This window comes from Oratosquilla oratoria, chromosome 37 (genome assembly GCF_046742065.1).
Source record: "Oratosquilla oratoria isolate Oo_2021 chromosome 37, ASM4674206v1, whole genome shotgun sequence".
In the NCBI taxonomy this organism is placed as follows: Eukaryota; Metazoa; Arthropoda; class Malacostraca; order Stomatopoda; family Squillidae; genus Oratosquilla; species Oratosquilla oratoria.
Genome location: NC_134813.1, coordinates 4,486,324 through 4,513,823, shown reverse-complemented (window position 1 = coordinate 4,513,823; position 27,500 = coordinate 4,486,324). Strand labels below are relative to the sequence as shown.

Below are 27,500 nucleotides of genomic sequence, written 5' to 3'. Positions count from 1 at the left end.
ACCCCCTTTATCATTCTCCTTATATAGAAAGGTTTCTCACTAGGAGGGATATATTGAACCCCGGTCCTGTAAGGAATGAAACCATCAGCAAGTTTCATAACCTTGCAAGATGGGCTACCATATAAGGGGGCTCTCTCAATAGAAAACTGCAGAAAGTTTTGCAGAATGTCATTTCCAGTGATGCCTAAAACCTTCAGTTGATCTCCTTTCACCTTTGGAAAACTAGGGGAAACATAAAATTCATGATTGTTCATACTTTGGAGTACAGAGGATAATGAAGGAATTTGTACAGACAAGTTGAATCCTTCTATTGCAAAAAACAAACTAAACAGATTCATCCTGGAGGGGAGTTTTAAGTTTGCAGTGTAATTAAAACCTCTTTTATTCATTAGAGGTAAACCAAATGAAGAAACCAACTTGTCCATAGGAGGACTTAGACAAGGTCCTACTCTGTCCTCCACCAATCCCTTGTTAATGATGGAAAACTGGGCTCTGGTGTCTAATAGGAAGAGGCATTGGGTAGTTCTCTTGCCTCTGCTAACAGGAAGGGAAACAGAAGGAACAATCGAATCTGATAGACCATGGAAATTAAACATTTTCTCTTCGGAAATAGGTAACTTGTCAGCCATAGGACACATTGCTCCATGGTGCTCGGATTTGTTACACACAAAACATTTATAAGGCAGAGCGGCCTTTAACCCGGGGCATTCCAAAGAGCCATGTCCATGATTCAGACATCGGTTACACAGTCCTAATTGAGCTGCTCTAGCTTTTCTGTGTTCAAGGGAAATATTGGAAGAACACTTTGAACTTGCATGGTCAGAACCGGGGCAAAATCTACATCTGAAGATAGACTTCTTAACAGAATCTGGATTGACTTTAAAGGATTGACTAACTCCCTTGCTGGAATCAACAGGTTTTTTCAAGGAATTTTTCCTGAAGGCAAGGGAGCTGGTAGTATCACTTTGTCTGGGTTTGACACTGAGGTCATCGGATCCCATTTTAAGTCTAACTAAAACAGATTGATAAACTTCAAGTAGATTAAAATTGGGGTAATTTGAATTAATCACCCAAGACAATTCAATAAAAAAAAAAAATTAGGTAATTTATTTAAAATTAACTTAATAATCAAAAGGAGACCCTTGCCTCCAGCCTTTGTAAAGTCAACTCCAATTCCTTTAAGGCCTTGTAGTTTAGAATCTACAGACCTAATGTAACTTTCTAGGTCCTTCAACTTGGAGACCTCAGGTGCATTAATAATAGAAATTAACACCTTAACCAAGATCTCTGCCTTGTTAAAAAACAAATCATCAAGAAGAAGGAACGCAGTGTCATAGTTAGAATCATCTACAGGTAAATTGTCCACTAAGTGAAAAGCCTCCCCTCTGAGATACCCTTTTAGATAAATTAATTTCTGACTGTTAGTCAGATTGGGAATACCAGCAATGGCATTCTGAAAGCCCTTTTCAAGATTGAAGTAGGCAAAGGGATTGTGAGAATTGCTCTCAAAGTGTTGAAGAACAATAGGAGGAAGGGGAAGTTTTACGGAATCAACTCCAGTGGATTTGCTAGAATGACCAAATTTAGAACCTTGGACTCCCCTTGATTCTTGTCTCTGTTCCTTGAAAGGAGACAATTCTAGGAGGGTAGACAGGCGGTAAGCCCTGGATTTTTCCATATCCTCATCCTTTCATTCTTCAGGGAGTAACAAGTACATGTCATTGTCAAACATTTGAATTTCCATGAGGAAATTTTCAATTTGGGAAAGCATAGAATCAAGGACAGACACAGATAAAGTGTCAAGTTGTGAATTTTTTAATGCCTTAAGGTCCTTAGTAATTAACCCCTTCCATACGGTGATGCCTACGTAGGCGTCATGAGGAGCAAGTGGGTATGTGAGGATGCCGACATCAGTGTCTTGTAGTTGTACCTGCGTGACCCTCATACTTTGTAAACTGGCTTCATCACATTTTCTATGGTTATCAAAATTCACGAGTGAAAGAGAGAACAATTGATACAGCCGTGACTTTATTTTTTATAATGCGAGTATTATGACACAACATCGTACGTCTGGCAGCTAATGCTGCCCGCGAGATTTTGGCCCGGAGTGAAGTGGTTAAACATCTTATGTGGGCTCGTTGTCTTCGGACTTTTTTAAGTCCTCAGACTCAGAAAATGGCTTGTAGTCGCTAGCCATTTTGAAACAGCAACCCAAACAAATATTTGCCCCCTCCCCCCTGAGCCCCAGTAATTTGATGTAGTGGGGGGGCTTGCGTGTAGTAAGGATGGGCTGAGGTGTGCCAGCCAGGTGCAACCATACTGGAAAGGTCAGCCCTAAGCTACCAGATGAAATCTGAGCCAACGAACTTTTGTTGACGACTCTAGCTTGTCTTTGACCATGGACTGGAATGCTCATAGGATTTGCCGCCCTCACCCTATGACAGTTGTTTTAGGATGAGGTTTGCTACCCTACTCTCCATTTTCACCATCTTTCTCTAATACTTGTTAAGGAAGGTTCTGGTATCTTGGTGCCTCCCAAGCTACATGTCTGAACCCAGTCAAGTGGGAATGTATACCGCAAGGTTACTCCCTGTGAGGGCCGAAAGTTCACCGACTGGGGAATGCATGTTTGCGAGGTAGGTACTAGTCTGCCGACTTCCTTTCTCCATATCCAGTACACATGCAGAGTGACTACACTGGACCCATCCTAAATGAGACAAAACAAAAGAGGACAAACTTCCTGGTTGACAAAGTCTCTAACTCACCTCAGAGGCCCTGCATGTGTAAATAGTCGTTTCTGGAGCTTCCCGACTCTGCAGAGACTTTTCTTTTATTGCTTGAGGCATCAGGCAACTGCAGTACCTTTTTCTATGTATTGATCTTTCTTAATATATGGTGTGGCCCTATAAATATACACAATCATAGCAGCTGTTCAGACTGTACATTCTAAACCTCCCTCATTACCTGATCCTCCTCCTAAACCCCCTGATCCCTCTCCTAATATTGCCAATCCTAATGTTGACGATATTGACTCAGCAAAAGTAAAACCCCCAGTTGATGACTCCGGCTTGAAAAAGGACTTCGGTAACAATACTAAGACTTCATTGACAGATAATTCTGTAGCCCAGAAACTTATAATTGGAATGGATTCTGAAGTGACGAAAACATCTTTAGATACCTAGAAACTTATGAATAGCTCAAATATTGCCCCTAATAATCATAGAGTCTTACATTTAAAATATGTCTCTCTTGATAAGAGTTATATTGACTTACATGAAGAGTTCTGTAAATTTGGACCAATTAAAGAGATCAGGGTTAAACTGACTGACAACTTTTAAGCTTGGCTAGTCTGGATCTCATTTCTTTCTAATCAAGATGCAACGGCTGCCTGCTTGGATTATAATAATTCCAAAGAAAATTAATCTTCGGCCCAACTTGTTGCTAGAGTGCCACCTAACCTGGATATCTTTTATCCAGAAAACCCGGTAGAGGAAAGGAAGGAAAGTGTGCAGAGGCCTCCCAATCCAGCTAAGTGGCTTATTATCACTCTTGCAAAGGAACGTGCTAATTCATTCGAGTTTAGAAGATTCTTGAAGAGTCACCTTGGCTCTAGTAACTTGACTAACTCGCAAGTATCATGATTTGGAAGAAATTCCTTCTTAATTCATGTAAAGTCTTATGAACAAGCTGCTATGGTGCTTAACTTGAGACAGAAATCAGACATTAGGAAGTTGAACCCCACTATACCTTTAGTTATGCCAAAGGGGTAATTTTTAATAGAGATCTCTATGACTTCGAGGAAGAAGAAATATTAGAAATGTGCCCAACTAATGTTTGGAAGGTTGTTAAAATCCCTCGTTCTTCTATGATTATCCTAAGTTTTTCTGGTGAAGATCTACCTCATTATGTAGAGATAGAAAAAGAGATTGTTTATGTGAAGCAGTTTAACCTCTTCACTCCGGGGCACATCACATGTCTGGCAGCATTAGCTGTCCGACGTGCGATGTTGCGTCATAATAATCGCATTATAAAAAATAAGGTCAGTGCTCAATCGTTCGTTCTCTTTCACCTGTAAATTTTGATAACCATAGAAAATATGATGAAGCCAGTTTAGAGAGAATGGAGGTTATGTAGGTACGACTACAATAAATATAATCAAGACGCCGACGTCAGCATCATCGCGTACCCACTTGCTCCTCATGACGCCTACGTAGGCGTCACCGTATGGAAGTGGTAAAGCCCCGTCCCATTCAGTGCTTTAACTGCTATGGTTTTGGCCATCCTTCCCACAGATGTGCAAAGGACAAACTGTGTTTGATATGTGCTCAACCTGAACTTGGAGATTGTTTCTGCCCTACAGTTTGTATAAATTGTAAAGAAGAGCATAATGTCAGGGATAAGAACTGCGTAATTTATAAGAAGGAACAGGAAACACTACTAAAAGCCCATGCAGAACATACAAGTGTAGGACATGCTAAAAGACTACTAATTCCAAAAGATACAGTGATGTTAAAACAAATAGTAAAATGGATCAGCCAACTGTAGAACCCAATAGAAAAAAAAATGCCAATATGAATTCTTCTGTTAACACTGAACCCAAGCCTCAGTGTAAAAGTGTTACTATCAAATCTAATCGTCTTTCTTCTTCTCAACTTGAAATTTCTAATACTTCTCAACCCTCCTCTGCAGAGGTTTCCTCACTCCTTGTTGAAGGGGTGTCCCCTGCCCATCTGGAGGGGCACCTAAGGTTTCTATTGTTGAGACCTCACAGGCTTCTTCCAATGAAGCCCCCTCTCAGGCAATCTCTCTTCCAGACTTTGGGGACTCCCCAGTAGAGGGATTGCTGACTAGTGTGCCTCACTCAGTAGAGGTGCACAGAAGCAATGAGGATCAACCAACTCTAGAATCTAATAGAAAAACAAATACTAATACGAATTCTTCGGTCAATGCTGAAACCAAGCCTCAGCGTGAAAGAGTCACTATTAGACCTAATTGTTCTTCTCCACAACTTGGAACTTCTAGTACTCCTCAACCCTCCTCTGCGGAGATTCTCTCATCCCCTGTTGAGGGAATGTCTCCTGCCCCATCTGGAGGGGCACCTAAAGTCCCCATTGCTGAAACCTCACAGGGTTCCTTCAATAAAGCCTCCTCTCAATCAATCAACCTTCCAAACTTGGGGGGCTCCCCAATAAAGGGATCACGGACTGGTGTGCCTCACTCAGTTGAGGTGCACAGAAGCAAAGCTATGGAGTCTGAAGCTGTGTGCAGTAAAAGACTCTACAGTCAACCCTCATCTCCATCATTTCCATATCGTGATATGCAATCTTAGAAAGGAATTACAGTAAAACCCCGATTATCCGAAAGCGGATTATTCGAAAAACGGGATTATCCGAAATTGATTTGGATAATGCAATTAAAATTAAAACAAATTCTATACTAAAATGTTATAAAACATCAAAAACATGAAAATAAATAAAAGTAACTACATATGTACTATATTAACACATTTAAAATTGATAAGAACAGTTAAAATGAATACGTTTTAAGCGTACTACTTTGTTTAGCGTAGCGTGTGTTTGTTTGGTTTCATTGTTTACATCGTCAGTCAGCGGCAGTCACGTCACAGAGTTCACACTGGGCAGTCGCATTCTACCTGTGCTTCGACTTCACTTCTTTCTACATCACCATGCCGAAAGAAACCGGGAAAATGAAGAAAGTCGTCCTTACCATACAGCAGAAGCTGGAGATATTGGACAAGCTGAAGGCGGGTCAATCGGGAACGTCCATCGCCCACGAATATGGCATTGGGAATGCTACTGTTACGGACATCAAAAAGGCAGGACCACAGTTAAGGCAGTTCACTCAGAAGCATCTCCCAGCTGTCTTCCACCACAAGAACAAAGATTCTGGACCGAGGACCATGAAGCTGGGTAAATACCAAAACCTAGACGAGGCGTTGTTCAAGTGGCAGCAATAGCACGTATCTTCCTGATTGCCAGTGCAGGGTGTAGATCTACAGTCTGAGGCGGAAACCCTGGCGAACGATTTAGGTATTAATGACTTCAGAGCTTCTTCTGGGTGCCTTGTTAGGTTCAGAAAGCGTCATCTTTTAGCAAACAAGAGGGTCTGTGGAGAGACTGCTAGTGCTGCTATCGATGTTGTGGAGCCTTTCATTAATGATTTTTGGAAATTAGTGAGTGACGAAGGACTGCTACCCCATCAACTCTACAATTTTGACGAGACCGGACTATTCTGGAAGGTACTGCCCAACAACACACAGGCAAGCACAGCTGTTAAGGACGTGCCAGGAAGGAAGCTGGACAAGGGCCGAATTTCTGTCTTGTTTGGCGCTAATGCTGACGGTACACACTGGGTTACACCAGTTGTGGTTGGGAAATCAAGGAGGCCCCGTGTGCTGAAGGACTGCATGGACCACTTGCCTGTCCACTATTTTTCTTCAGCAAAGGCTTGGTTCACCTCTGGCATTTTCAAGGACGTGTTTCACAAGGTCATTGTCCCTTCCATCACCAAGCACCAGATCACAGAACTGAAGATGACACCACACAACGTGAAGGCTTTAATCCTCCTCGACAATGCCCCTGCCCACCCTGCCAAGGAGGATTTAGTGTCACGAGACGGCAGGATCCGTTGCATGTTTTTGCCCGCCAACACCACCTCAATCATCCAGCCAATGGATCAGGGCATCATACAAGCAGTAAAGATGCGCTACCACCGGCACTTTATGCAGGAAATTCTGTGTGTGACGCTCAAGGGGGAAGAAGAAGGAGACACCAGAGCCCAGAGGACAATAGCAAACCTCAAGAGGTATAACCTGAAGAAAGCAATCTACAACCTTGAGAAAGCGTGGAAACAGGTGCCCCCTTCTACATTGGCCAATGCCTGGAATCCCCTGCTACGAGGCCATGAGGATATGCGAGAAGTGTTTGAAGGATTCGACCGGGAGGTGCGAGAGGTGAAGGAGGCCCAGGGTGATTACGAGACAGTTACAGAGGAGGACGTCCAGGAGTGGCTCACTGTGGATGAGGGGGACCCAGGTTATGCTCTCCAATCAACCAAAGAAATAGCTGAGGAACTGATGCATGGCCATGACAACAACGATGATGACGACGACGACGATGATCCTTCTGAGCCTTCCATGTCTTTGGCAATAGTCTGGTCCCTCATCGAAGTAGTGCTTCAGTTTCCTAACCAGCGACACAGGGACATTTCAAATAGCAATCAACTGTACCCGATGATGCGAGCAGCACTGAGTGACGTCATCGAGAAACAGCTGTCTTGCACCAAACAAACTTCTATCACCTCGTTTTTTCGGCCAAGAACACCTTCGTCCACCCAGTCTTCTCGCCCTTCATCAAGTGCCTCATCCTCCTTGTCTACCTTTGATTTAGACAGTGAAGATGGAGCAATGGACGACCCTTCCTTCTGACTCCACCACCAGGAGGTTGGGAGTGGAAGGGTTGTGGAGTGATGGTGACGGAGGCGGGGAGTGGCGGAGTTGCTTTATTGTGTTCGTCAGGATAGTGGAAGATATATGTATAGAATAATTCTTGTTCTCTGTTATGTATAAGGTATGTACGTCAACACAGAAAAAAAAAAATTGTGTTCCATCCACAACTTGAGACTGATGTAGAGAGAGGGGGGGAGGAAGGCACAGGACAAACACACACACACAAAGTATGTCAACACGAAATATATTTCTGATAAATCTGGATTATCCGAAAAATTGGCTTATCCGAAAGAGGCTTCCCCCCTTTCATTTCGGATAATCGGGGTTTTACTGTAATAATCCAGACTCTACATCAACATCTGTCGGACCATTGTCAGAGAGGAGGATGCCACCCGTGAAAGCAAAGAAATTAGAAAAGAACCCATCTTGTAAACCCTCTCTCTCCCAAACTTCTCTTCCCAGACCAGTAGACCCAAAAAAGAAAAGGAAAACAGTATAATGTCTATAATTCAATGGAATATTCAAGGTTTTAATTCTCATCGAGAGCAGGTTCGGATTCTCCTTAAGGAACATGATGTGTCTGCTATTTGTCTCCAAGAGACTATGCTTGGCAAGTTATCCCCTGATATTGGACTTGATTATAAATTTTACAGATCTCCTATGATCGGGGGACGTGCTCATGGAGGTACTGGTATCATTGTTAACAAATCTGTAAACCACAGAAGTGTCCACCTACATTCAGTGTTGCAGGCTTGTGCAGTACAAATCTTTACCTCTAAATGGATCACTTTATGTTCTTTGTATTTGGAATCTGAACTGGAAGATCGACTCCTAGATATGCATAACCACTCTTGTCAGTTTGAGTTAAATGACCTACAATCTTTGGTCGACCAGCTTCCTCAGCCTTTTATTTTAATGGGTGACTTTAACGCCAAGCATCCTCTATGGGGTGTAAACAAGGTGTGACCCCTGGGGCAATATAATTGAAGAATTTATTGATAATAACGATGTCATTTTGATGAATGACGGTTTCAAAACTAGGTTTGATGTCTTTCACAACTCAAGTTCTAACATAGACCTAACTATTTGTTCATCATCCTTAAGATTAGACTACAGTTGGTCAATAGATGAAGATCTACATGGTAGCGACCACTGGCCTATCCATATCAAATATTTAAAGAACACTCCCTCCTCTTGCTTACCTAAATGGAAGACAGGAGGCCAATTGAGAATTATTTAGGAGATCCACAGAGATTAATTATAAGACTAGTGATTTTTCTAGTAACTGATGCATATGATTATCTGATAGGGATCATACTTTCTGGTGGTTTCTCATCCATTCCTAGGACAGCTGGTAAACCTTGACACCCAGTAGTCCCCTGGTGGAATGATGAATGTACTTTAAGCAGAAAGATTACAAGAACTTGCTATAAGAGATATCCTTGTTTAGTCAATAGGATAACGTACAGAAGAGCTCAAGCAAAGCAGAAGAAAATCTTTAAGTAAGCAAGAAGGGAATCCTTCATTAAATTTATTAGCAATTTGAAATATGACTCTCCCCCTACCTTAGTATGGAATAGGATTCGAAAATTACAAGGAAAGTTTGCTCCATCTCCTTTGCCCATTCTCATGATAAATGACTCTCTTATATCAAATACAAGAGAAGTAGCAGAGGCTTTTGGAAGACACTATGCTGATATTTCAAGTCCACTACATTATTCACATGACTTCAGAAGAATTAGAGACAAGACCACAATTATTCCTCCTACCAATACGAACTCGGAGGCATATAATCCTCTTTTCACCTTGGATGAAATGGATCATGCTTTATCTTTATCCTCCCCAACCTCTCCTGGAGAGGATGACATTCTTTATTCCATGGTTGCTCATTTATCCATATCCTCAAAGAAATTCCTTTTAAATGTGCTGAACAAATTTTGGTCTTGTGGATCTTCTCCTAAATCTTGGAAGACTTCAATTATCATAGCAACTTTAAAGGCAGGAAAAGACTCCAATCTCCCACAAAGTTACAGACCTATTGCTCTTACTAGCTGCATTTGTAAGATCTATGAAAGAATGGTTAGTATGTGTTTAGCTTGGTTTTTGGAATCTAAGAATCTCCTATCTAACTGACAGTTTGGATTTAGAAGAAATAGGTGCACTCTGGACCCCTTACTTTTTATCACTCGTGAGATTCAGAATGCCTTTGCAATTCAGAATTCGAGCATTGCAGTGTTTTTTGACTTGAAGCAAGTTGCAGAGTGGGGTATTGGGGGTATAATGTTCAATTGTTTAAAGGATTTCTTGTCTGACTGTTATCTAAAAGTCAGAGTGGGCTCTTCTTTCTCTTCTGCATATCCGCAAGAGGAAAGGATTCCCCAAGGAAGTGTTCTGGGTCCTACACTCTTCAGCATAGCCATTAATAGTTTGTTAGAACAAATTCCTGCCGGAGTTCATAGATTGGCTTATGCTGATGACTTCGCTATTGTGTGCAGCAAATCGACAACATTAGAAACAGGTCAAAAGATTCAAGAGGTTATTAACTTAGTAACAGCATGGGCTAATTGCAGGGGCTTCAGATTCCCTGCTGAAAAAACAAAAGCCATTAGGTTCTATAGACTAATACGGAAGGAAGAGATGCCAACATTATTCTTAGAGGGTGTCATATTACCATATGAAGATCAAATAAATTACTTCAGTCTGTTTTTGGACAAAAGGTTGATGTTCACTCATCACATAAACGAGGTTTTGTGCACTGTTAAACAGAGATTTAATATACTATCAGGTAGTGTCTCGCTTCAACTGGAGAGCAGATCGTATAACTCTAATAAGGCTTTACCAAACATTGTGCCTTAGCAAATTCAATTATGGATGTTAAATTTATGGATCAGCATGTAAAACTTTATTAAAGAAGCTTGATATAGTCCACAATATGGCTCTGCAGATCTGTTCGGGAGCTTATAGAACATCTCCAGTAGATAGCTTGTATGTGGACACAGGAATTCCTCCCCTGTATATTCGCAGGGAGGAATTAAGCCTTAGATATATATCTCGTGTGTTAACATCAAAACAAAATCCAAACTTCAAATACGTAAAGCAGCTGGTAAACAGCTTCAAGAAAAAGTACTCTGCCGAAACCTTTAGAAGTGAGATGTGAAGTTGGGGCAGAGGAGGTAGGACTTGTTCCTGTTACAGTTGCTGAGATCACGCCTCCCAAATTCCCTCCTTGGAACCGATGTCCCACTGTAATCTGTCCTATTAAAAACAAGAAAAATAGAACTGTTGTAGAGCTAAGAAGTGAATTTTTAGAATACTTATTAATACATGCCAATTCAGTTTTTATTTATACAGATGGATCAAAATCCCAAGATGGTGTTGGTTGTGCTGTTGTATCTGATAGCACAGTTTTAAAGAGGAAGTTGCCTTATTTTAGCTCTGTTTTTACTGCTGAACTGCTGGCAGTCAGCAATGCCCTCAAATTTGTTTTTAATTCTGTTCCATGTTATAAGAATGTTGTAATTTTTACAGACTCTATGAGCATTTGATCTGCTCTAAATAAATTATTGCCTCATCAGTATTTAGTCCAAGAAATACAGGATTGGTTAATTCTTATTAACAACCGGAAAAAAATAAAAGTGAACTTTTGCTGGGTGCTGTACCATGTGGGTATCACTGCAAATGAACAGGCCGATGTTACAGCCAAAGCCGCTACTAGGCTCAGCCATATAACAGACACAAATATCCCACATACAGATTTCAAATAAGTAATTCATAGTTATGCAATGGAGAAGTGGCAAGAACCATGGACAAGGCTGGATGGTAGTTACAAGTTAAAAGAGATTCACCCCTTGGTGAGACCTTGGAAGTCTCATTCTTTGGACAGAAGATCAAGCATTGTTTTAACAAGATTAAGAATTGGCCATTCCTATATTACCCATAAATTTTTTATGGCAAGTGGAACAGAAAGGCTGGCCTCCCAATGCCCCACTTGCCAAGTTGTTTTTACAATTAAACACATTTTAACTCAGTGCCCTGCATACTCTAATAAGCGCAGGGCAAACTTTTTAACAAATTTATCTCTTAAAGAAATTTTAGGGGAAGAGGCTCATGTAAAGAATGTTTTAAAGTTTTTAAAAGACATCAATTTATTTTATGAAATTTAAAATAGTGTATATGATTGCTTGTGAGTGTATCTTGTTTTGATGTGTTTTTGTGAGTGGTTATTGTTTTTACTGTTTTACTTGAAATTTTATATATTCATATATGATAGATATGCGCTGAATGGCCTACCGGCTCCGACGCTTGGCCTTCAAACCAAAAATTCCATAAATCAATCACCAAACAAATATTTGTCCCTAATTCAAGAGTGTACGACTGTCGTACCAAAAACTGTCTTATAGTCCAACTAATAAGACAGATTTTAGAGAAATTTCATCAAGATAAAATTTAATGACAACAATTTTTAAACTGAAAAGGACAGACAAAACAAGGGAATCCATGATTAGAAACAATAGAGACCAAGTTCAAAAGAACAATTCAATAAACTACGTAAAAATATATAGGAATCATAAGCGCCCCCTCAGTGCCAGTTACTTTCCATCAAAGAGAAAATAAGGTTCTCAAACGAGGAAATGGCCAAAATCCGAACAAACTCGGAACGAGAGAACTTCAGGAAGCCAGCCTTCGTAACTACCTATCGTAACTTTAAATAACAAAGCATTAGATTGTAGCTTATGACAAAGGGGGAATTAGATTAAAGTTAAAATCTACTGGAAAAAAATTAAGTTAAATTCAAACACTAAAGATTAAATTCTCAAATTAGAGAAGATTAAATTGACTATATGTAAAGAAGATTAAATTGTCAAATTTTAAAGAAGATTAAACCTATGGAATTTAAGGTTTAACAATATCAGTTGTTACTTTAGTGAATTTACTGGTCACTTTGTTTCAACCAACGAAGATTCTCTAAAATTTGTTGCCCTTTTAGAAGTCAGAAATTCTCAACTTGAAGGCCTTCAGAACTTGACAACATGGTCCCAAGGAGGAAGGTTTCCAAAAAAAGAGGTCCTTCTTTGTCCTGAGCTCAGAGTGATCTGACAGTTCCAACATTAACACGCACAGTTCCGAAAGACTCATACAGTTCGAAAAGAGTTCAAAAGGTCACGGGTTAAATTTTACCTTGAGTAGTTTCTCAAAGTAATTCCCAATTTATTAAACAGAAATTGTTAAAATAGATTTAATATACAAAATAAAAAGGATTGGAGTTTAATCGTATCTTATTTGAAGTTATGGTAGGTGTGGTTCGAAGTTTCAGGAAAGGCTCCTGAATCAAAGAAAATAACACTTTGAGGGAAAGTTACTGAACTAAGGTAAACACTATGATTCCCAATAACAATTACCACATTGGAATGATTGCTGGCTGTCCAAGAATATGTTTTTGGGAGTGCATATATTACTACAATTTTTTTACTTTTCATGTCACAGTTTTCAACTTTTATCCTAATCAATTCCACATTACTTATTCCTTCTGTTATTTTTGTCAAATTTAATCTTTTCTTAATCAAAAACATGACTCCACCCTGTTTCTCCTTTCTATTTTTCATCCAATGGTTGTATAAACCTTGACCCACAGTATTAGGTGGTATTGGACCTTTTAATTTTGTCTCCACAATTCCCATTATATCCAGTTTCTCTTCTGCCAGATAGTCTTTTAATTTGTTTAGTCCTGAAATCATGCCATCTATGTTGGTATATGTTATTTTAATTTTTTTCCCTTCTCCTTTTTTATTACATTTATATATATATATATATATATATATATATATATATATATATATATACCAATGCGTATGGGCTTGATAATGAGAAGAGTGTAGAGGAAAGGGAGTCTTTTTGGATAGATTTAAATGAGTGCATAGAGGGTTTAGGGAGAAATGTCAATGTAGTGGTATTGGGAGATCTCAATGCTAGGGTAGGAGACAAACCAATAGACAGAGTGGTTGGGAAGTGTGGAGTTCCATAAAAAAATTATAGTGGAGAGATGATGGAGGAAATGTGTCCGGAGAGTTGATGATAGGAAATACAGTGTTTAGAAGAAAGTTAAGCACAAGTATACATGGGAGAGGGTGGTGGGTGGAAGGGTGGTAGATATGGCTTTAGTGGTAACCAGGAGAAGAGTAGGAAGAGTTAAGGATGTATATGTTCTAAGGGGAGAATATCAGATCATTTTTTAGTGTAAGTTAAGTTGAGAGTGAGGGATAGATGGAGAAAGAAAAAAAGTACAGAAGGTAGGGAGGTGCTTAGAAACTGCATGAGAAATAAAAGAATTATAAGAAGAAACTGAGAGAGGAGTGGAAGGGAGTGAAGGATAGAGTAGAACTAGGAGTGGAGGAGGAATGGGGATGGTTCAAGAATGGAGTCACAAGGTGTGCAAAGATGATTTGGTTAACAAGGAGGACAGAAGGAAATAGAAGGAAGGGTAATGATGGTGGGATGATGAAACAAGGTTGTAGAAGATAAAAAATGAGCATTCACAGATTGGTTGCAAAATAGGATGAGAGAATCATATAAGAGGTACAAAAGAGAAGTAAAGCATTAGATAAAGGAGGCAAAAAGGAAAGCAGATGTGAAATGGGGTAAGGGTATGCCAAATTTTTTAAAGTAATAAAAAGATGTTTTGGAAGGAAATTAAGAAAGGAAGAGGAGGTGAATCAAATAAAGAAGAAAAGGTAAAATGTGCTGATGGAGACATGGGAGGGAAAGGTAGTTGCAGTGGGAAGCGCTGACAAAATGACAGTGATGAATGAGAAAAATGGAGAACAAATAAGAAAGGATGAGGTGAAAGCAATTATTAAAATGATGATAGCAGGTAAGGCACCTGGGTTGGATGGGTGTCATGTGAAGTGTCTAAAAAAGGGAGGCACAGAGATGGTGGACTGGCTGATGAGGTTGTTTGATGTTTGTCTAAAAGAGGGTAGAGTGCCAAAGGACTGGAGGAGTACCTTTATAATTCTGATTTACAAGGGAAAAGGGGACAAGTGTGAGTGTAGTAGTTTCAGAGGGATCAATTTGTTGAGTGTAGTTGGGAAGGCTTATGGGAGGGTTTTGATTGAGAGGATTAGGAGAAGAACAGAGGGAGTAATTGGTAAGGAAGGGTGGCTTTAGGACAGGTAGGGGTTGTGTGGATCAGCTTTTTGTGGTAAGGCAGATATATGAGAGCTTTAGGAAAAGGTAAGGATGTTTTTTGGCCTTTAAGTTTTGAAAAGGCTTATGATAGGGTTGACAGGAAGGCACTGTTGGAGGTATTGCAGATATGTAGATGTGTGGGATAGGAGGAAAGCTGTTAAGATCATTTAAGAGTTTTTACAAGAGTAGTAAAGCTTATGGAGAGAGTGAGTGATTTGAGGTAAAGGTGGGACTTCACAAGGGATGTGTCATAGCACCATGGCTGTTCAGTTTATACATGGATGTGGTGGTGCAAAGGGTAAATGCAAGAGTGGAGTATATAAGGATGAAATGGGTGGGAATGGGTTTATGCCTTTGAGTTTAGCTACCTCCCTTGTAAGGGGGAAAAACTGTTGGTATACATATGTACACTCAACCCTCGAATTTGCGGACTTTCGATTTAGTGGACAAAAAAGTGTGTCTGGTAGTAACAGTGAAATTCCTGACGAAGTCCATAAAATGAAAATTTGTCCAATAGGTGTCCGGTAGTAACAGTCAAATACAGGACAAAGTCTGTAAAATGAATACAGCTGATGAACCAGCCAGCCCAGTGTGCCCAGTCACCCCCCACCTTGGCACCATGGATACAACTGATGCACCAGCCAGCACTGTCAGCCCCCAGGCTGGCACCCCTGGCTGGCACCACTAATCCAATGGAGATCCTGTACTGTACATATGTAAATTGCAGCAACTAGATTTAAAGTAAGAAATGCTTCAATTTCTTCTTTATATGTAATGTACATCATTATACATATGTACTGTAGCTTTTTATTACATATCTAATACATATGTGCACGCCAAAACCTAACAGACAATTTTCTATGTAACAGACTTATGTTCAGTATCCAATATTGGTAACAGATGGACCCGATTTTCTAATAACAGACTTTTGCAAATAACGGACAAGGGTCTGCACACATTTGTCCATTAAATTGAGGGTTAAGTGTATGTATGTACTTGAGATAAGATATTACATAATCATCATGCTTTCTGATTTCATCTTCCTTGTGAGGGGACAAGGAGGAAAGGTCACCATGTCAATGAAGCAATTGGGGTAAATTAGTTTCAGCTATTGGGCCCTGTTGTGGAGGTGCTGTGTCATTCTGCATTGCTTCTGACCTGGGCAGCAGGTGGGGGTCATGGATGACTCTTCATCCATAAGGAGCAAAGATGAAAGGGAAACAGATGGCTTTTTGATGGGTGGAGGGTGGCTGCATACCTTGGTTGGCTACTGTCCTTATAAGAAGTCCTTTGGTATATAGGTAGATTATGTTTTCTCCAGCTTTGCTGTAAGTTCAAGTCATTTATTGGAGATTGTATATTATACATTTGCTTCTATTTCAGAATAACTTTAAATAGTCCTCCCCAATTGGTTGATGCACACCTAGCTAATGTTGATGAGAGTATCATGTGGGACTTGATGGAAGAAGTACTTGATCATAATTATAAGGTATTGTTTATTTCAAGTAATGTTCTCTTACGTGTGAATGTATGGTTAATGTTGGATACATCATAATCACTCTGCTTACATCATTTCTTTGATCAGGTTCCATACGAAAAATTATGGCCACAACAAACTGCATATGAGCCCCTCTGCCTTGCAGCACTTGATAAGGGTTCAGGACTTCTCAATGTTTGGTATGTGTTATTAGAAGGCCTTGCTGGGGCCACAATGACATGCCCTCGTCGATACCAACCTCAAGTATTGGATGCCCTCTTTACACTTCTATGCAGCTTGCCAGATTCACCAGGTAATTCTCATTGTATTCTACAGTTGTAAAGTTGCGTAAGTCTTTCTTATCTGACATCACACAACTCTGTTGTAGCCCCACATTCACCACATACCATTTACATTCTTTATTTTTTACCAAGGCTCATGCATTACTGCTTGTGAAAAAAAAATTGACTGCCTTCAAAAGACTTCCATTTCTCCCATACATCTACAATAGACACCACAGTGCCTCTCTTTCAGCCTTGCCAGACACTTTCTCCAAATTCATAAATCCACAAAATAATCCATACCTCCTGACAAAAATTTCATGGATGTCTATTTCATCACAGACACTTGATTATCCAAACACCCACTTCCTCTCCTAAACCTGCACTGATCTTCCCTAATTAAATTTTGCTATTCCCATATTAATTCTCTCAGTTAACACCCACCCCTACATCTTGTTGACTATACACAACAGAGTTTTACACGTTCATGATGATGAGTAATTTAATGTTGCAAACTCCTCCTACTATAGCAAAAAAACTGAAAATATAGATGTAAAGTACATAAGTCATGTAACCTCACCAGATTCCTAAAGGATAGAGTACCTAAGATGAATACAGCTCCTCATGTGCTTATTGAATTGAAGGTTCTTGTGTTAGTTTTAAATGATGTTTTGCTCAGGATTTGTGGATATTATGTGCCTCTTTGTTGTGTATTTTCCTATAGAATTTGCTAAACCTTAGTCTATATACCAAGTGCTTCTTCCACCATATAAGGGAGGTAGTTAAGTCAAAGGCACACAACCATCACCCTTGTTTCCCTCTTATCTTAGCTCCTCATGAATGAAGGGTCATCCCTGTCTCCTACCTACTGTCCAGGTCAAAATCAATGTATCACTTACACAGCAACCCCTCTCTATATCCCCATATGTGGAAATTAGAGAAGATGGAGAGAAATCCCTTTGAGCTGCTTTAAAATATCATCCATGCACAACCATTTTCCACTCACCCTTATCCCCTGCCTTCTCCCTTTCTTGGTCAACAGACATAGAAAACAGAGAAGATGGGGAGAAAATCCTTTCATGCTGTATGAAAATATCATCCATACACAGCCATTCTTCACTCACCCCAATCCACTGCCTACTCCCTTCCTTGATCAAAAGACATTCACCTCTTGTACAAAGCCCCTTTCACCTCATCCATTCATCTCATCATCAGTTATCCCCTGAAATTCACTCCATCCACCTCTGCCATCCACACCTCTTTTGCAAATATTTCTTCACTCATTCTTTCCATGTGACCAAACCATTCCAATAATCTTTCATCAGCCCTATCTGCCAGCTCCCTTTCCACCCCATCTCTCCTCCTCACCCCCTCATTTCTCACTCTATCCAAACTCTTAACCCCTACCATACTTTCCAGACATTTCATCTTAATACTTGCCAGTACTTACTTTAGTACATACATATACCAATGGCTTTTTCCCCCTTACAGTGGAAGTAGATAAAGTCAAAGGCATAAATCCACTCCCACCCATTTCATCCCCACATATTCCACTCCCATTCACCACTCCTCCCTCCCTCCCTCTTTTCTTGGCTCCTCCTGGATGATGGGTCATCCTTACATCTCTCACACTGCCCTGGGTCAGAAGCAATGTAGCAAGACACAGTACATCCACAGCAAGGCTGCTTTATTCAATCGGTGACCCCTCTTCATCCCCTCATACAGAAAAAGAGAATACAGGGAGAAATCCCTTTTGGCTGCGTCAAAATATCATTCACACAGAATCCTTTCCATGCACAACCATTCTCCAATCAGCCTTATCTTCTATCTTCTCCCTTCCTCAGCAGACATTCCCCTCTTTTCCATTGCCCCTCTTACCCCATCCATCCATCTCATCTTTCATCGCAACCTCCTGTTCATTCCTTCCACCTCTGCCTTCCATTCTTCTTTTACTAATCTTTCTTCACTCGTTTTTTCCATGCATCCAAACCATCCCAATACTCTTTCATCAACCCATTTCCCAACTCCCTTTCCACCCCTGTTCTCCTCCTCATCTCGTTTCTCACTCTATCCAGCCCAGTAACCTCAACCATACTTCTCAGTTATTTCATCTCAAATACATTTGAAATCTTCCTCTCTTATGTTCCATGTTTCTGCTTCATACACAATCAACACAATCACTTCTTCATACAATCTCCTCTTAGCATCCATTCCCAAATGTCTATTTCTCATTACACTTTTTAATACCCCAAGGCATTTACTTGCTTCTCTCATTACCATCTCCAATCCCTGACCCATTACCCTTGCTTTTACCTCTCACACCACCCCATCCATGTATAAATCGAACAGCCAAGGTGATATAACATGCCCCTGGCGAAGTCCCACCTTTACTTCAAACCACTCACTCTCTCCATTTCTAATTGTAACACAAGTTCTACTACTCTCTTAAAAACTCTAAATTGATTGTGAAAGCTGTCCTCCTATCCCATATATCTGCAATACCTCCCTCAGTGCCTTCCTGTCTACCCTATCATATGCCTTTTCCAAATCCATAAAGGCCCAAAAATCATCCTTGCTGTGGATGTACTGTGTCTTGCGACACTGCTTCTGACCCAGGGCGGTGGGCAGGGTTCAGGGATGACCCGTCATCCAGGAGGTGCTCAGATGAGAGGAAGGGTGGGAGGGGTGTGGAGTGTATTTAGGGATGAAATGGGTGGGAGTGTTTTTATGCCTTTCCCTTTGTGGCTACCTCCCTTGGAAGGGGGAAAAAGCCTTGGTATATGTATGTATGTATGTACCTTTTCCTATAGCTTTCTCACATATCTGCCTTACAACAAAAATTTGATCCACATAACCCCCACCCGTCCTAAACCCATACTGTTTCTCACCAATTAATCCCACTGTTCCTCTCCCAATCTTCTTAATCAAAACCCTCCCATAATCCTTCCCAACTACACTTAACAAACTGATCCCTCTAAAACTATTACACACTTGTCCCCTTTTCTCTTGTAAAATGGAACTATACAGGCACTCCTCCAGTCCTCTGGCACTCTACTCTCCTTTAGACAACTATCAAACAACTTTACCAACCAGTCCACCATCATTGTACCTCCCTTTTTTAGATACTCTGCAAGGCACCCATCTAACCCAGGTGCCTTACCTGCTCTCATCATTTTAATAATTACTCTCACCTCATCTTTCCTTATTTTTTCCCATTTTCCTCATTCATCACTGTCATTTTTTCATGCCTCCCACTACAATTACCTTTCTCGCCCTATCATCATTCACATTTAACATACATATAGCAAAGGCTTTTTCCCCCTTATAAAGGAGGTAGCCAAAAAACAAAGGCATAAAAATCACTCCCACCCATTCCATCCCCATATACTCCATTCCCATTCACCACCCTCCCTGGTCCTGGAGCCGCAGCGTCTATGTCGTGGGACCACCCCCCAACCCCAAGAGTTGGGGGTCAAACAGCGGCAACCAGCCCTGGTCACCGGCTCTACGCAGGTGGCACCGATCCCCAAGAGGAGCTACGTCTGCCTTGGGGAGTACCACAATCCTTTTTCTCAACATGCAATATTACGTTTTTTCTGCACCGAGAGGTGATTTTCCGGCGATCACCTCTCTTCTTCTACTTTTAGCCAGAGATGTAGAGAGCAATCCTGGGCCCACCACAAAATACACATGCCCAACATGCTCTAAACCCATTACTTTGAGCAGACAGACAAAGGGCTCAGTTCAGTGCAATATGTGCAAAAACTGGGCCCACCTCACTTGTACAACACTTGCTGACACAAACCAATACACAAACACTTGGACATGTTCTACCTGCCCTCCAGTAACCCCACTCCCACCTCCCCAACCACAGCCAGCACCCTTACCCACTCCCAATTTCTCTCTGCCCTTATCCCCAATCAGTACTCCCCTTCCTTTGTCCCCAATCTCTCCTTTCCCCCCCTCTAACCCAGATCCAATACCTTCCCCATTAACACCCCAACCCCAAACGGCAACATACAACACATACAGAACACACAACATCAACTTATTACAACACAACATTGACGGTATTAACATGAAAAAACATGAACTCGAACACTTTCTTAAACAACACAACATACACATTGCAATTATACAAGAAACAAAACTAAGACACACACACAAAACACCATCATTTCATAATTACACCACCATCAGACAAGACCGGACCGATGGCAATGGCGGTGGACTCATCACCCTGATCCACCACTCCATCTGTTTTGTGGACACAAGTGCCACAACCAAAATTCTCCTCCCTACCACAGATAACACTACAGAAATCCAATCCATTCGAATCTGCACAGGCAACAAATCAACACTGACAATAGTTAACATGTACATTCCCCCCCCAATCATCCCCCACAGTTCCAAACACCTTCAGACCTCAATTTAGCCAACTAGCCTCAATCCCCAACCTGATCATGGGTGGTGACTTCAACGCCAAGTCATCTGCCTGGTATGTCGACAACCCTGACACAGATGAGGGCTTGATATACAGACTCAGTTTGACTCATTGACTATCATGAACAACACACATACCGTATATTTCCACGTATAAGACGACCCTAAAATCCCTAAATTCACCCCTTAAAATTGGGGGTCGTCTTATACTACCATTATAAAAATCAGACCTTGAATTCTACGTGAGATGACTTGGTAGGCTAGCCTGCCGATAACCACCGATACACATGAAATGATTCACATTGTGATAAGAACTGGTAATAAAGGTAATTAAACCATATTTACCTTATATATTATTGGCATATCTTTATAGTAAATGGCAATTGTTAATAAATTCAAGGAATAATTCTATATTAATGAAATTACGGTACTTTTAACTACTCTGAAAAAAATGTAAACATCGAGCACTGGTTGCATTCAGAGTAACCTTTTTCTTTCGCTAACTTTTCAGTAATTTTTAAGACTGAAAATAACAATTTTGGATTACAGTACATAAAATGTTTATCAATAAAAAAGTATTACAGTAGTTGCATTTAAAACATAGAAAATTTAAAAATTATAAAATTATAAAACTTAATTTCTAATCATCGTCAATATTACATATCAAACGTATTTCTAAAACCTTTATTTTAAATAAAATTACATTTCATTACATTTAAAGCTTAAAACATTATAAAACTTTATTTCTTTATTTATATAAAACCCCTCAAACTCGTCACAATCGTCACTCTCTGTTTCGAAAAGTTGTTCGAACATATCACAAGATTCCTCAAATATGCCGTCATCGTAGGGATCCCAGTATGGTTCCGGTGAGTCGACTTCGGCTTCGTCATCACTTTCATACAATAAATCATCTTCAGTGCCATCCATGTCATTAGAGATTCCACATTTTTAAAAAGATTTTACGATACTTTCGACCTTAACACTTTCCCAGGCTTTAATAACAAACTCGCAGAGAACATCAAGTGATGCACTACGCAAATCATTTTTGTTAGTTGACGTGTGTTCTCAGAAAATCATGATACATGATTTGCTTTGTTATTTCATTTATTTTGAATTTATAAGGATACAGTAAGTAATTTATCTGGTATAAGGATACAGTTAAGTAATGAGAAAGAAAAGAGAAAAAGCAGAAAAAAACAGCTTATAAACATAAACAAAACAATTCTTTTTGTACGGTAGGTTTGATACACTGATGCTTTTGTAATTTAGCAGTCGTCTTATACTACCGATATGAGATAAATTAATAAAAATTTGCTCTAGTTTTGTACCTCGTCTTATACAAAGGTCGTCTTATACACGGAAATATATGGTAATCATACACATATCCCACACCAAGCCCCATACACTCCCTCTTCTCCTGATATCACCTTCTGCTCCCCCTGCCTAACCCCAACAACATCATGGAGAGTGGTCGGAACCCTTGGTTCTGACCACCTTCCAATCATCATCACCAAAACAAGATGCACCCCAGTTGGCCAGACATACATACACTAATTACAAGAGAGCTAACTGGGAAGCTTTTACTGAAGAGACAGAACAACATTTTGAAACACTTAACAGTACACCAATCACAAACATAAACAATGCAGTACACCAATCACAAACATAAACAATGCTGTGCACACTTTTAAAACAATCATACAAAATGCAGACAAGAGATACATCCCTAGAGGCAACAGAAAATCACACAACCCCAACTTCACACCAGAAATCCAAGGCCTCATCAGACAACGAGACACGCTTAAACACAATATCCCCACACCTATCCCTCAAAACATAGCAGACCAAATACAAACACTAAACACTGTGATTGCCAATAAAATACACAAACAAAAAACACAAAATTGGCAAAACTTTGTCAATACACCTGATCACAAAACAAACTCCAGCAAATTGTACAAAACACTCAACAGCATTACACTATCCAACAGTAACGCTACACGCTCTCACGCAGCAATAATCACAACAACAGACAATCTCCCCTCAAACAGACAACAAGCAAACACACTCATAAATCATTTTGCACAGACAAGCCATCTCACTTCTCACCCTGACGACCGACGCACTATTCGACGTAAGAAAGACTTTCCCACAGACTCAGATTATACACACTTCATAGACAGTCAGACAAAACACATAATACATAATCTCAAGCACTCATCTGCCTGTGGCCCTGATAACATAAGTAACATCCACCTAAAACGCATTGGACCACAAGGTTTACACGCACTCACAAACATTGCAAACTACAGCTATTCACACAACACTATACCCGACATCTGGAAGCATGGTAGAATAATCACCATTCCAAAAACGAACAAAGACCCAACAATCCCAACATTGCACCACCAAAATCACACTTCTCTGCACCCCCTCTAAAGTCATTGAATGCCTAATACTTAAACTTGTCACACCACATATTCCCCTTGCTGACTCACAACACGGTTTTAGGCCACTACACTCCACAAACATTCTTCTGATAAACCTCACACAAAGAATTTTAGATGGCATCAATTCAGATAGGCCCCACCAAAGAACACTTCTTATAACATTAGACATTAGTAAAGCTTTTGATGCTATCCCCCGCCACAACCTAACAAATAAAATATATAAGACAGACATGCACAATAACACCAAAAGATGGCTGGCCAATTATCTGGGAGGTAGGAATGCTTACGTGTCATATAATGCCCAATCATCGCACATCAGAAACATTAAGAATGGAGTACCACAGGGCTCTGTTCTATCCCCTATGCTCTTTAATCTATACATGCATGACTTACTCACACCAGACACCTCAGAAATACAAATCCCTTCCTACGCAGACGACATAACAATCACATGCACACATCGTAACACAGACAAAGCTGCAGAAATAATCCAGCCATACCTTGACACACTTAACACATGGTTCATCACAAACAGACTCAAAATAGCTCCAACCAAGTCTACAGCAACACTTCCCACCAGCTGGACAAAAGAACACAAATACATACCTCATCTCTAAATCAACAACACTGTAATACCACACACAAACACACCGAAAATTCTTGGTGTAACATACGATACATCTATGTCTTTCAAACAACACATCACAAACATAAAAAACAAATGCACACCTAGACTTAACGCACTTAAGTCAATCACTGGAACAACCTTTGGACAAAACAAAGAAACTAATACAACAATATACAAACAATGCATATGCTCAGTGATGAATTATGTGAGTCCTGCATGGGCTCCTAATCTCAGTGAGACACACCACAACACCCTTCAAATCATACAAAACAAAGCCCTAAAAACAATTACAGGCTGCACAAATACAACACCTACAGACCATTTACACCTTGAAACAAAAGTCCTCAAAGTCAAGGACCACCTCGACATGAGAGGCACACAAACACTTGCTGCAGCCACCACAAACACATCACACCCGCTACACTACATAGCAGAACACACACACCAAGAAACATTAAAACAACACCCAAAGACCTTTATCACACACAGATACTCTCTTCTCTTCCTCCACAACCACCAAATACCAGCCTCTGGAAACATATTCATAATCATATCACTCACTGCTCCATTAACACACTGAAAGACAACACACTGCTGCATGCCAGACCCCCTGATATCCACCCTTCTGAATCCTCTCTCCCATGAAAGGACAGAGTCCACCTGGCCAGACTGCGGTGCGGCCACCACCCAGCACTTCTTACCTACCAGAAGAGGCTGGATGGCATTGTGAACAGCTGCCCAGGATGTAACACTTCACCCCATATCATACAACACACAGGCCCGGCCCGAGAGTTTTTGATGCCCTCGGCGAAGCTGAAAAATTATGCCCCTTGGGTCCTCTCCTTGAAAGTTCATCCAGGGCCATTGGCTCGGGGACAATAATTTTTGGTTCAATTTTGTATCAATTATAGTTGATGGTAACAAAAAGAGCCATTTTATAGCAATATACTCTGTATTGTAATACATCAACCATCCAATACTAAGTTTAAAAAAAAATTTGTGCAACACATTGTTGGAAATGAAATTATGTAGGCTACAATAAAAAACTATTGGTTTCCATGACACGCTTCAACAAAAATTACAATTCCACTTTCCTAGCTTTTAGACTAGCAAATTTTTCCACTAATTTAGCAAGATCCAAGTTAGAAGCTTCCTCGTTCTCTATTGATATAGTAGCTAAACCAACAAGCCTTTGCTGCAGCATTGTTGAGCGCAAGTAAGTTTTAATTAGCTTCAGTTTAGAGAAGCTGCGTTCTCCACTTGCAACGGATACTGGCAAAATTAATAATATTCTGAGGGCAATCACAACATTTGGTACACTATCTTGCAGTTTTTGCTCAAATATAAAGCAGTGCTGCTTGTGGGAGCATGGGTTTCGTCAAGCGCCTTGATACTGCCTTGAGCTCTGAGCATAGGTCTCTTGCATCAATGTCGTGATGCCCATTGTGTGTTAATGACTTTTCTAAATTTTGGCAGTCATGAAGAATATCTGCGTTTAGTGCATTTTTTATTCCATGGATGTCATATAAGAAGCCAAATATTGCTTTGTAGGAATGTAGCTGGTGAAATCTTTCTTCTACTGACTGTATGGCCATGTCAAGAACGCTATAATAAAATTCTACTTTAAACGTTTGGCTGGGGTCTTCTAGTGATTCCTCATGTACTTCATAATCAAATAGACGCTTCTTTCATCGTTTTCGTGATTGTTTTTTCTCAAATTGTGGCTCTATTTCCAAATCTTGAGCCACCTCTGTAGCATCAACCAGAACTTTTTGAAAACCATCATCACATCTACAGCTCAGAAGGTAGCTTTTTGTTGCTTCCAACTGTTTGATAGCTGAATTTAAATCAGCATCTTTATCATGAAGATGCTTGCTGGTAATATTGACTTCAAACAGGATGTTATACCATGTAACAAGTGAAACAACAAACTCATATTTGGAAACGGCATCAGCTAACTCCTTGGCTTCAACCTGGGTCGAACTTCCAGATGACCCTTTAAGGTTTGTGTCTTCATAAATTTCAAGTAAAGCATCATATATGTCAGCAAGATGATATCTGAGGGGTTTAAGAGCATCAATCCGATTTTCCCACCTGGTCTCACTTAAAGGTTTGATGGTTAAGTCTTTCATGATACTGACCAAAACCTGCCATTGATGAGTTGAGATTGAGAAAAAATTATACAGATGTACTATGCCAAAACATTTTGTAGCTTGAAGACAACATTTGACAGCATCATTCACCACTAAGTTTAATGAGTGTGCACTGCAAGGTACAAAGAAGGCACGTGGATTCATATCAAGCACTCTCTGCTGAACACCGTTGTGTTTTCCTTTCATGTTGCTCCCATTATCATATCCTTGACCACATAAATTGTCTATCTGCAACCCCACATTTTGAAGCTCATCCACCAGTGTTTCAGTCATGAAAGCTCCAGTAGTTTCTTTTAATGGAACAAAGCCTAAAAAACTTTCTTTGATGCAAACTTGATGCTGACTAACCTCTGGCTCTTTTTTAATATCTACATATCGAAGAATCATTGTCAGTTGCTCTATGTGGCTATTAGGTGTACAATCTAATATAATTGAGAAATATTTTGCAAGCTTTACATACATACATACATATACCAAGGCTTTTTCCCCCTTACAAGGGGGGTAGCCAAAAAGAAAAAGGCATAAAATCATTCCCACCCATTCCATCCCTGAATACACTCCACACCCCTCCACCCTCCCTTTTATCTTAGCACCTCCTGAATGACGGGTCATCCCTGCACCTTGTCCACTGCCCTGGGTCAGAAGCAGTGTCGCAAGACACAGCACATCCACAGCAAGGCCGCTTCATTAAATCGGCGACCCCCCCCTCTCCGTCCCCCCATTGCATAAAATGAGAGGACGGGGAGAAATCCCTTTGGGCTGCGTCAAATTTTGCTCATACATACTACCTCACCCCCCATCCACCCGCCCATTCCACCTCATGCTATCACAACATCATCCATATACAACCATTTTCCATTCATCCCTGTCTTCTGTCCTCTCCCATCCTTCCTCAACAGACATTCCCCTCTTCCCCAAAGCCCCCTTCACCCCATCCATCCACCTCATCCTAGGACGTCCCCTCATGTTCACTCCCTCCACATCTGCCTTCCACACCTCTTTTACTAGTCTGTCTTCTCTCATTCTTTCCATGTGTCCAAACCATCCTAATATTCTTTCATCAATCCTATCTCCCAGCTCCTTTTCCACCCCTGTTCTCCTCCTCACCTCCTCATTTCTCACTCTATCTAGCCTAGTAACCCCCATCATACTTCTCAGACACCTCATCTCAAACACATTCAAACTCCTTCTCTCATCTTCTCTTATGTTCCATGTTTCTGCCCCATACAGTGCTGTTGGCACAATCACTCCTTCATACAGTCTCCTCTTAGCATCCATTCCCAAATGTCTATTCCTCATTACACTCTTTAATCCACCAAGGCATTTACTCGCTTCTCTCAATCTACATTCTACCTCCACTTTCACTCCACCTTTCCCTGCCACATTTGCACCCAAGTATCTAAAACTATCCA

The 27,500-nt window shown here is 40.5% G+C and overlaps 1 protein-coding gene across 6 annotated transcripts in view; it reads left to right on the top strand.

Moving 5' to 3' along the window:
- Positions 1-27,500, top strand: part of LOC143019507 (brefeldin A-inhibited guanine nucleotide-exchange protein 3) — a 659,822-nt gene that overhangs the window by 453,255 nt on the left and 179,067 nt on the right. For all 6 annotated transcript variants that reach the window (XM_076175183.1, XM_076175181.1, XM_076175182.1 and 3 more), the window contains exons 28-29: positions 16,037-16,142; positions 16,239-16,443. In XM_076175183.1, coding sequence (XP_076031298.1) covers positions 16,037-16,142; positions 16,239-16,443 — 311 coding nt within the window. The remainder of the gene's footprint in view (positions 1-16,036; positions 16,143-16,238; positions 16,444-27,500) is intronic.